A 12,087-nucleotide genomic window follows, 5' to 3' on the forward strand; every position below is an offset into this window, starting at 1 on the left:
TTATGATCAAATGCAAAACTGTACATAAAACAGCAAGAGTATGTAATCAGTAAACACTATTAATATGATTATTTATTTAACTGACTATAGTATTACACTGCCAGACAAGATTGGCCAAGACTCACAATTCTCTGAGAGAAAAACTAACATCAGGGTTGGGAAGCTCTCATTTGAATACAAGAATCTAGAGGTTTAATTTCAATAGACGAAGCTATTTTAATTAATGGTACCACTAAAGTAAATAGTTTTAATTATGTAAATTAGGTAGCAACTCAAATTTACTATGTTAAATTAATACTTATTTTCCTTGGATGAAGAGAAGAAAAGGTAAAAAGCAAAAAGAGCAAAAGAAGCAGCAAAACAAAAATTAATATTTTTTCATTAAGGTAATAAAGAGAATAAGACAGAAATTACAGCAACCTAATAGTTCTAATCCATTCAGTTTGTTACTGTTTTTCATCTTCTGAGGGAAGAGGAATGTCAAGTGGGAATAGGACAGACATTAGCTCACGAAACAGAACGAAACAAAACTACAGAAAGCATCTCTTGATATAGCACAAGGATTAACCAGGAAGTCTAAAACTGAAAATTAATTTTGTGGTTTATGAGGTCAACAATGTGTAAAAAGAAATGATAGTGGATTTTAAGTTAGTTTTTAAAGGCATGACAAATGTACCTGCTTCTTTTAAAGTGCTGCATTTCTGGTAAATAGATGTCCTCAAGGTGGGTGCCCTTACATTATACAGTCTTATCTTCTCAATCCGAGAGTCAAAGACTCGAAGCAAAGGATCTTTCTCCTCCCATTGAGACATAATTTTGTTATCAATAAAGGTGGCAAACATCTGTGTTTCAATGAAGCGTGAAAGAAATGGCAGGTACGGCTCTGGCTGGTCAGACAGGAAGGAAGCCTGTAATGAGACAATCAGGCAATTAGTAGTGCAAAGAGATCATCTCAATACTACATGATAAACCCCAAAATTATCTGTCGCTAAAGTCATTCCTTTTCAATAACATGCAAACTAATGTATGATATTAAAAAAATCCTTAAAACTTCACTCCCCCGCCCCCATCTTCTAAATTCATAGAATTTAGGTCACTTAAGTCATTAGCGCTGCTCCTACCTCTCAAAACTAATTTACGTTCTGGTCCTCATGACCATCATGCAGAAAAGAGAGCACTGTTAATGAAAGATGGTGGATCAGTCACTACTGCTGCTACTGCTACTAAGTCACTTCAGTCGTGTCCGACTCTGTGCGACCCCATAGACGGCAGCCCACCAGGCTCCCCCGTCCCTGGGACTCTCCAGGCAAGAACATTGGAGTCGGTTGCCATTTCCTTCTCCAAGGATCAGTCGCTACACGAACGTCAATTATTCTCTTCACTTGCCGTTAAATTTGACACCTTTTCCCCAGTGAGCTGTAATTTTTTCCACTCTCTATTCCTAGACTATGCCAAATACCTCCAAGTCATAGGCAGCCAGGCGATTAATGGATACAATAATAGCATTAATATATACATAAGCAATTCTCTTAAAAAAAAAAAACAACCATATGGAATTTGTGCTTATAAGTAAAATCATCTGTTCTTCAAGTAGATGTTTTCCTAGGTGCCCACAGTTAGAAACTGATGGATGAGTACTAATTCAAGATCAAACTCCATCCAAACCTGTGCTAACAGAATAGTCTGGGCCTTAACCACTAAAAAAATCACTGCCTGGAAAACCATCCAAAGCAAGCCAAGCCTGTTGAAAACATGTACAACCAGCCACATGTCCCTGTTACCAGCTTGTCTGCGTGAATGGAATGGCTCAGGAAATTGTAATCAGCTTCTAATTCAAAGGGTTCATTTCTTTCCTTTGGTTCTTCAGGTCCATGCATGTAGAGGAATTCTAGTCACAACTTGGAACTAGCTAAAATTTGGAAGTGGACTACTATTTCAGCTACTGGGATGCCTCTGCTTTTCATTCTTTTGATTGAGTGCAATGTGGCAAAAGCCAGAAGGGGAAAGGTGGAAGTATACGTTCTGACCTATTGTTACTCTTCTCAATACTCATAGCTTTCTCCCAGCATATTTATTTAGGAAACAAATTCTGATATTTAGGATGTTTTTGAAAAACTTCCTTACAGAAATCCACTTATTCAATTTAAGTGCCTTCATAGCTTAGATGTAGTCACACAAATCCAAATAGCCAAAGAATGGTTCATAGCAGTCTCCAGAAGTCAGCACACCTCTTAAAAAGGTATTTTAGAGATAAACATCAACTTTACTTTTCATAGAGCAAACAGCCTTTTTTCCTAAATGGACCAAATGTCTGGCTTTTTGATATTCAGATCCTTGTGGGCTATATCACTTTAAGTCAGCAAAGACTTGGCTTGCAGGACTAGTATGTGATAGTTCTGTAAATTTTCCTACTGAAAAATGAGATGATTACAAGCCTTCTGGAATCCAACATGAAACTTTCATTTCTCTAGGGGTTATATAAAAAGAATTCCATTTATAGTTTGAAGCTACATAAAGATTAAGAGGAAGAATGTACCAGTGCTTGATTTAGATAAGAATTTGAATTGCTCCAAGGATAAATCATGAGTATACACAGATTAGTTCCAAGCTGGCTAGGAAAAAATGTGCAGAAATGGTTAAGCTTAATGAGAAAGGAACCTAACAGCAGGAATACATTTGGATAGGTGAAGGCCTCTTAATTTATTAAAGAAGTTTTCTCTAACATAAAGTGCATCAGAACTTAACTGTTAAATGTAGTTTATATAACTATCTAAAAAATACCTGATGAAGTCAGAAAAAAATCTTTTATACTACCCACCTTTACAGAAATATTTTGTTAATACTTATTTGGCAGATGCTCCAAGATGGTAGATTAGCCTCTTGGAACATATTAGCTTCTTTGAGAGGTCTTCCATGACACAAAGATACCATTTAGCAAAAAGCCATAATTTATTCTAATTGCAACATCATGCCTTGGCAACCATAAAGGCAAGGGGCTGAACTACATCCTAGTGACCTGAAAGTTAATGTACACCCCTAAGTGCTTTTGTCCTGGGCAGGGGGAGTGATGGTGGGGAGGGGAAGAAATCTGATGAATATGTCCAGAAAAACTGGCAGAAGAACATACTGGACCTTAGAAAGAAGCCTCAACTTCAGCAGGACAATCAAAAGCTAATATCACTTTCTGTCTTCCTTTTCTGATACTTCGGAACATAGTCTAACAGTCATAAAACCTTATTTTTTTCATAAAACCTCATTTTTTCTCTTTTGATGGTGAGATAAAAATTTACTTTCTGAAAATAAACTTGTTTGTTACCTTTATATGGGCAAGTTGTGACTTCACTGTGGGAGGAAGACAAAAATCTAAGGCTTTATTAGAAAGGAATAGGCTTCATTTAACTAGACTTGATCCTAAAATATGAGTAAATAAAACTCTTACAAGGTGAGGTAGTGTTAACAGATTTGGAAAATGAATGAAATTTAAGAGTTTCTATTTCAAGTATCTTCAAAGTATAGAAAATTTAAAAATGAGGTTAAAGGCAATTTAATACATGATTCAGTGAGCAGCTTAATGAGCTAGTTCATTTACTTTCCTGTGAAATTATTTTATCTATTATAAAATAGTGGTTAAAAAAAGTTCTTAAGGGGAAGGGTGGGGGGAAAATCTGTATTTAAAAAAGTTAACAAAATCAATAACATATAGCCTATTAAGAACCACAAAAAGGGAAACTCTGGTTGTTTTTACTTTATCAAAGTTTTGCATCTGTTCCCGGTTGGTCAGCCAGGATTCCAGGTCCTGGGCAGTCTGAATCACAAACGCTTCATAATCTGCAAACATCTGTGTAAAGCGGTTGGCAAAGACCTCTCGGAGCTGAACATTGAGCTGGTAGTCCCTTAGTTCTGCGTCTTCACACTGCAGTTTTAAGTCTTTTTCTTTTTCACTCAGAGAGGCAGAGAGGTCCATTTTTTCCACAGTCACACCAGTCCGCTTGGCCAGAGCCTGGAGACGAGCTATGGTTTCGTTGCCCTTCAGTAACTCATACATGCTGATGCTATTTGCAGAGACATTGCCATTCTTCTTGTCATTGACCAAGTCTTTCAGAACCAGATTCTTGAGCTTGGTGGCACTCTCACTGCAATGTAGACTGCCCTCAGGAGGGATCCCAAACTGAAGAAGAACTTCAGAGAGTTCCTGGATAAAATCCACTTTATTGGGGAACTGTGGAAATTCTTCAGGCAACTCAATAAAATGGTTGTCAATATCTACAAAACACAAGTTAGCCTGAAAGAGAAAAAAGAAATACAAAGGTTTTAAAGTAAAGGAATATTATGTTCTAAAATATTCTTGCCAGCTATTATTAACAAAACCACAGGTTTCCACAGCCTTTTATGCTAACCTTCTCAGAGTTAAGAAATTTTTATTCTTTAAAAATAAATCCCTGTTGCCAGCACTTTCCCCTATGCAAAGGAATATATATATTTAACATATATATAAATCATTTCCTCCAGGTCTCATCAGTCTAGGATACGACTCTGCAATATATGGCATCCAGTAAGTATTCCTTAAACAGGTAAAAGTGCACAGATTCATAGTACCTTACAAATAGGAGGCACAGGGTAAAATGCTCACTGAGCTTGAACTTTCTATGCCATTCCATTGCTCTAACACCATTTATAATTTAGAATTAATAATTGCTAAAACTTAGCAGCTACAGTATTCCAAAATGGAAAGAAACTGGCAAAGAGCATTACAGTTCACAGAAAATCCACAAATTTTCACTTTATCCAAAATTAGCTTCAACCTCTTATATAGCAAGACCATTTCAGAAGCCAGGACAAAGAGCAGGAGACAGAGACGGGTGGGGTTAGTGCCTAGACAAAGGTAAGTGACCCTTGAGTAATTCAGTCTTGACTTGAATATTTTTGAGTCAAGGAAAAGAAGAGGTTGAAATAAGAGAAAATGGCTTTTTTTTTTTAGTTTGCTTACACTCAAGATTTTGAATTAAAAGACTTTTAAATATCTTTCAAGTAGATAAAGAAAATTCAAGGGGCTAAGTACCTGCATAAAATTTGGATTATCCCTCAGGTACCTGATGACAATACATGCAAAAAAAAGCATTTTACCTTTATTGTCCATACCCTCTTAGACAGAACAAGGTTGTCAGAGTAAAGGAAAATTGGGCTCCTAAATTTGGGGGTAGGAGGAGGGCAAGGTAGCCCATCACATAAAACTGATTCTGATTGTATTAGTATGCATAAGGTGAAGTCAGTAAACAGAATAGGAAGTCTCAGCTCATACTTCCCTCTACCTGCCCGCCAACAACACCCCCAAGGTCAACAAAGACAGAATTCACACTATCCTTTGATCTTGAATGCTAACATGCTTCGTAGCTAAGTCAGTAAAAAATCTGCCTGCAATGCAGGAGACCCAGGTTCAATCCCTGGGTTGGGAAGATCCTCTGGAGAAGGAAATGGCGACCCACTCCAGTATTCTTACCTGGAGAATCCCATGGACAGAGAAGCCTGGCAGGCTACAGTCCATGGGGTTGGAAGAGTCAGACACGACTTAGCGACTAAACCACCACCACCAAGATGAAAAAAGGAGAGCAAACAATTGGGTCTCTGTTATTCTCTTTTGATCCCTGTTCTTCGTGTTAGATATTGATAAGCAAGAAGTACAGCAGAGTTCCACAGTTAAGATCAACAAAAGCTCAAGATTTTCTACTATCCAAAACCAGAGAATCAACAGTGACTCTTTAAGCCTAAGATAATCTTTGAATCCAATCTTTTAATTCTGTAGATGAAGAAACTGAGGCCTAAGAACAGACATGATTTCCCGACACCTGTTCCAGATATGCATCTTCAAACAGCCTGGTGGCTTAAGGGATTCTCCTCTTTTCCATTATGCTTCATTTCCAATGTTAATAGTTTTCTCAAAATAAAGTAAGAGCTGAAGTCATGTCTTACTGAAGACAGTAGTGCTACTTGCAGCTTTATTTAAATCCACATCTTTATATATGTTTCTACAGTCTCTAGAAAGTAGGATGTATTGTAAGGCTTAAAGGGAGAAACTAGGTCACCATAATTCACATGGATGATTCAATATCTTTAAAAATGGAAGAAAAAAATTCAACAACTTGCTAATCTAAATGTTAACCTGCAACCTCTCACCACTTAGATTTTGTACTGTCTCCATCATTAACGCCTTCCTGCTATCCTTTTCTATCCCTCTCCTTCTCCCCAAAAAAGAGAAAAATGATACATTTGGGGAAATTTTCAAGCTTGTCATGCTCACGCAATCACTGGCGCTGCTGCTGCTAAGTTGCTTCAGTCGTGTCCGACTCTATGCGACCCCATAGACGGTAGCCCACCAGGCTCCCCGGTCCCTGGGATTCTCCAGGTAAGAACACTGGAGTGGGTTGCCATTTCCTTCTCCACACGTAATCACTACTGAGCCAAAAATGTACGGCAAGGTGGATGTTCCTGCACTGAAGTTACTGGCTTCTCTCCATATTCCTGCGATTCTCTCTCACCCTCCTATGCAGGCTTGAAAGGGTCCAAATTGGGGTTTTATTACAAAGAAGAGATAGGGAGTGTAAACTTGTGTTATAAAAATTTATTGAAGACAAACCAAAAAGCCCTTTTTCTACAACAGAAAAGAACTCCATACAATAGGGTATTCTTGTAAGTCAGTTTCTCATTTTTAATACCATTAAATCTAAAAAAAAAATTTACAGACTCATCACAAGCACAGAAATTGAAACTGTAATCAAAAATCTTCCAGCAAACAAAAGCCCAGGTCCAGACGGCTTCACAGCTGAATTCTACCAAAAATGTAGAGAAGAGCTAACACCTATCCTGCTCAAACTCTTCCAGAAAATTGCAGAGGAAGGTAAACTTCCAAACTCATTCTATGAGGCCACCATCACCCTAATACCAAAACCTGACAAAGATCCTACAAAAAAAGAAAACTATAGGCCAATATCACTGATGAACATAGATGCAAAAATCCTTAACAAAATTCTAGCAATCAGAATCCAACAACACATTAAAAAGATCATACACCATGACCAAGTGGGCTTTATCCCAGGGATGCAAGGATTCTTCAATATCCGCAAATCAATCAATGTAATACACCACATTAACAAATTGAAAAATAAAAACCATATGATTATCTCAATAGATGCAGAGAAAGCCTTTGACAAAATTCAACACCCATTTATGATAAAAACTCTCCAGAAAGCAGGAATAGAAGGAACATACCTCAACATAATAAAAGCTATATATGACAAACCCACAGCAAACATTATCCTCAATGGTGAAAAATTGAAAGCATTTCCTCTAAAGTCAGGAACAAGACAAGGGTGCCCACTTTCACCATTACTATTCAACATAGTTTTGGAAGTTTTGGCCACAGCAATCAGAGCAGAAAAAGAAATAAAAGGAATCCAAATTGGAAAAGAAGAAGTAAAACTCTCACTATTTGCAGATGACATGATCCTCTACATAGAAAACCCTAAAGATTCCACCAGAAAATTACTAGAGCTAATCAATGATTATAGTAAAGTTGCAGGATATAAAATCAACACACAAAAATCCCTTGCATTCCTATACACTAATAATGAGAAAACAGAAAGAGAAATTAAGGAAACAATTCCATTCACCATTGCAACAGAAAGGATAAAATACTTAGGAATATATCTACCTAAAGAAACTAAAGACCTATATATAGAAAACTATAAAACACTGGTGAAAGAAATCAAAGAGGACACTAATAGATGGAGAAATATACCATGTTCACGGATTGGAAGAATCAATATAGTGAAAATGAGTATACTACCCAAAGCAATTTATAGATTCAATGCAATCCCCATCAAGCTACCAACAGTATTCTTCACAGAGCTAGAACAAATAATTTCACAATTTGTATGGAAATACAAAAAACCTCGAATAGCCAAAGCGATCTTGAGAAAGAAGAATGGAACTGGAGGAATCAACCTACCTGACTTCAGGCTCTACTACAAAGCCACAGTTATCAAGACAGTATGGTACTGGCACAAAGACAGAAATATAGATCAATGGAACAAAATAGAAAGCCCAGAGATAAATCCATGCACATATGGACACCTTATCTTTGACAAAGGAGGCAAGAATATACAATGGATTAAAGACAATCTCTTTAACAAGTGGTGCTGGGAAATCTGGTCAACCACTTGTAAAAGAATGAAACTAGACCACTTTCTAACACCATACACAAAAATAAACTCAAAATGGATTAAAGATCTAAACGTAAGACCAGAAACTATAAAACTCCTAGAGGAGAACATAGGCAAAACACTCTCCGACATACATCACAGCAGGATCCTCTATGACCCACCTCCCAGAATATTGGAAATAAAAGCAAAAACAAACAAATGGGACCTAATTAACCTTAAAAGCTTCTGCACATCAAAGGAAACTATTAGCAAGGTGAAAAGACAGCCTTCAGAATGGGAGAAAATAATAGCAAATGAAGCAACTGACAAACAACTAATCTCAAAAATATATAAGCAACTCCTACAGCTCAACTCCAGAAAAATAAATGACCCAATCAAAAAATGGGCCAAAGAACTAAATAGACATTTCTCCAAAGAAGACATACAGAGGGCTAACAAACACATGAAAAGATGCTCAACATCACTCATTATCAGAGAAATGCAAATCAAAACCACTATGAGGTACCATTTCACACCAGTCAGAATGGCTGCGATCCAAAAGTCTACAAATAATAAATGCTGGGGAGGGTGTGGAGAAAAGGGAACCCTCTTACACTGCTGGTGGGAATGCAAACTAGTACAGCCACTATGGAGAACAGTGTGGAGATTCCTTAAAAAACTGGAAACAGAACTGCCGTACGACCCAGCAATCCCACTGCTGGGCATACACACTGAGGAAACCAGAAGGGAAAGAGACACGTGTACCCCAATGTTCATCGCAGCACTGTTTATAATAGCCAGGACATGGAAGCAACCTAGATGTCCATCAGCAGATGAATGGATAAGAAAGCTGTGGTACATATACACAATGGAGTATTACTCAGCCATTAAAAAGAATACATTTGAATCAGTTCTAATGAGGTGGATGAAACTGGAGCCTATTATACAGAGTGAAGTAAGCCAGAAGGAAAAACACCAATACAGTATACTAACGCATATATATGGAATTTAGAAAGATGGTAACGATAACCCTGTATACGAGACAGCAAAAGAGACACTGATGTATAGAACAGGCTTATGGACTCTGTGGGAGAGGGAGAGGGTGGGAAGATTTGGGAGAATGGCATTGAAACATGTGAAATGTCATGTAAAATTCTTTTTATTTTAATTTAAAAAAAATAAATAAATAAATAAAAAGATCAAAAAAAATAAATAAATAAAAAGAATACATTTGAATCAGTTCTAATGAGGTGGATGAAACTGAAGCCTATTATACAGAGTGAAGTAAGCCAGAAGGAAAAACACCAATACAGTATACTAACGCATATATATGGAATTTAGAAAGATGGTAACAATAACCCTGGGTACGAGACAGCAAAAGAGACACTGATGTATAGAACAGTCTTATGGACTCTGTGGGAGAGGGAGAGGGTGGGAAGATTTGGGAGAATGGCATTGAAACATGTAAAATATCATGTATGAAACGAGATGCCAGTCCAGGTTCGATGCACGATACTGGATGCTTGGGGCTGGTGTACTGGGACGACCCAGAGGGATGGTGTGGGGAGGGAGGAGGGAGGAGGGTTCAGGATGGGGAGCACATGTATATCTGTGGAAGATTCATTTTGATATTTGGCAAAACTAATACAATTATGTAAAGTTTAAAAATAAAATTAAATTAAAAAAAAATAAATCTAAAAAAAAAATTAAAAAACTCAAGAATGAAAAATATACTCAACATCTCAATCCAATGTTGTTTTAGGACTAAATACTTCTATAACTTTACTAATAAACCTGCCAGAAGCCTTCATGATATGTAATTACTACCAATTAAAAACAACAAACATTCCTTCAAAAGGGGACAAAGGATTGAAGCTTAATGATCTCTTTTCCCGGGAAGCCTGTCCCAATACTAAAGGCATTTTGATTTCCTTTGAATACATTCTTTGATCTTTCATTCCTCTAATATTTTTTAGCCTCTGCTATTGATATTTGTAAATGTCTTATTCTGGAAAACAGAACACCTCTTAAAGGTGACTTTTTTCCTCTAGATGTCTCCCAGGATATCACACACTAGTAGGGTATGAGACAACTGTTTGCTGAATGAATGAATAAGGCTCAAGGAGATTGTCATTTTATGGAACCTTAAAAATGGAGCCGATAGGATAAAGTATCCAAAAGCGTGAGGCCAGGGCAGCTCTCTCCATGTTTGCTAAGAGTTCAGCTTTCTCAGTGGCTGAAGTTAAGCTGGCATAAGTGTATGTCAGGAAAATTTAACAGTTTCATAGAATTTTAGGGCAAGATATGACAACAAAACAACAAGACAACAAGAAAGTAGCAAAAGCAAGATACTAACAGAAAGAAAATAGCAAAAGCAATGCTATTTCAGCTTTTCTCTTGCTTTTCATCTACTATTCATTGTAAAGATGGTAGAAAGTGAGGTACCAGTCTATACAACTAATTCTCAGTGCTACATCCTTGTACCATCACTTTCCCGTACCCCACCAAAAACAACACATTGCTTATTGTATGTAATTATTGTTTCTGTATGTAATACAGAAACAGCTACCTGTGCCTATCATTTTGGAATCATAGGGCTAGTGAGTGCATAGTTAATTATAAGCCTATATAGTTACATTAGTTAGCTAACAACTAAAGTCATATCTTCTTAAAATAATCATTTTGTAAACTTATTTTCACAACTATTCTAAGAAACCCTCTCACTATTTTTAGCTATTATTTTATTTTGCAGTTTTTAGGGAAAGGGGAATATTACTAGCCACTCTTAAACAATGATTATTTTTATAACCACTTCCTCCTCCAAATTATGTGTGTGGATTATTTCATCTCATTGTAAAACAACAGCAGAGCAAAGTGATATGCCATTAGCCTTTTCTTCTAAGTCAGTAATGCACACATGTATACTTTCTATACAGAAGCACTACTATTTTCACAGCTGATTCAGGTTATTTCATATTATTCTACTCTATGAATAGATAAGTATGTATACTTATTAAAGTACTGATTTAGTAAATGAAAAATCAGAAAATCACAGATATTACTATAACAACTTTCAGAGTATTTAAGTATGTTCATTTTTAGAGTCAGAAGATACACATAGACACATACACACAGAGGATACACATAGACACAGAGAAACAGAAAGATTTCCTAATAACACATCAAGCTGGCATTTAAAATTCTATAAAAGTAAATAAATAAATAAAAACTTCTCAACAATTATTACTCATGCAAAAATGGAAATGTAATATCTGTGTCTAAACAAATATAATTTAATTAACATACAAATAGACCAGATACTCAACAAGAAACTAAAACATATCACAGTTTAAATATTTAAACCAAACTGTATTTGGCTAGTCTATTTCTTTTTCCTTGAAAATTTAAAAGGCTAACGTCTTTGAACCAACAAAACACATTAATTTAATAAAAGAGAAAATGAGAGTTCAGTTATAAGAAAAAAGAGGTATCCGAGAAAGAAGCAGAAAGCATGCACAAGCTCAAAAGGAGCAAGACAGTTTGCATGTGTATTCTATATAACCTGAATCGGCTACTTTCCCCTGAACAAAAATGTTCATTTTGGTAAGAAAACATTCATTACAATAAAGCAAGCAATGGATGATTACAGGAATCATTTCTGGGTATAACAGCTGTGGCTTAATGTGTTATTTTAAATTCACTTATTAAAATGAGAATCTCTATGGGAAATAAGAGCAAATAAAGTGAAGCACAGCATGAAAAAATTTTACTGAGAAAGGTGCTAATTAAATTGCTAATAATATAATGTAATTAACCATTTTATGTTTTTTAATAGGCCATGGCTCTCTCATCAATATTTCAATTCAAAGGCTTTACATTTCAATTCTGAGTA

General features: G+C 36.2%; 1 protein-coding gene across 2 annotated transcripts in view; it reads right to left on the reverse strand.

Moving 5' to 3' along the window:
- Positions 1-12,087, reverse strand: part of DENND5B (DENN domain containing 5B) — a 220,971-nt gene that overhangs the window by 69,941 nt on the left and 138,943 nt on the right. For both annotated transcript variants that reach the window (XM_027541658.1, XM_027541657.1), the window contains 2 exons: positions 3,746-4,282; positions 677-908 (listed from right to left, as the gene is read on the reverse strand). In XM_027541658.1, the coding sequence (XP_027397459.1) occupies positions 677-908; positions 3,746-4,282 (769 nt within the window). The remainder of the gene's footprint in view (positions 1-676; positions 909-3,745; positions 4,283-12,087) is intronic.

Source organism: Bos indicus x Bos taurus, chromosome 5, assembly GCF_003369695.1.
Source record: "Bos indicus x Bos taurus breed Angus x Brahman F1 hybrid chromosome 5, Bos_hybrid_MaternalHap_v2.0, whole genome shotgun sequence".
NCBI lineage: Eukaryota > Metazoa > Chordata > Mammalia > Artiodactyla > Bovidae > Bos > Bos indicus x Bos taurus.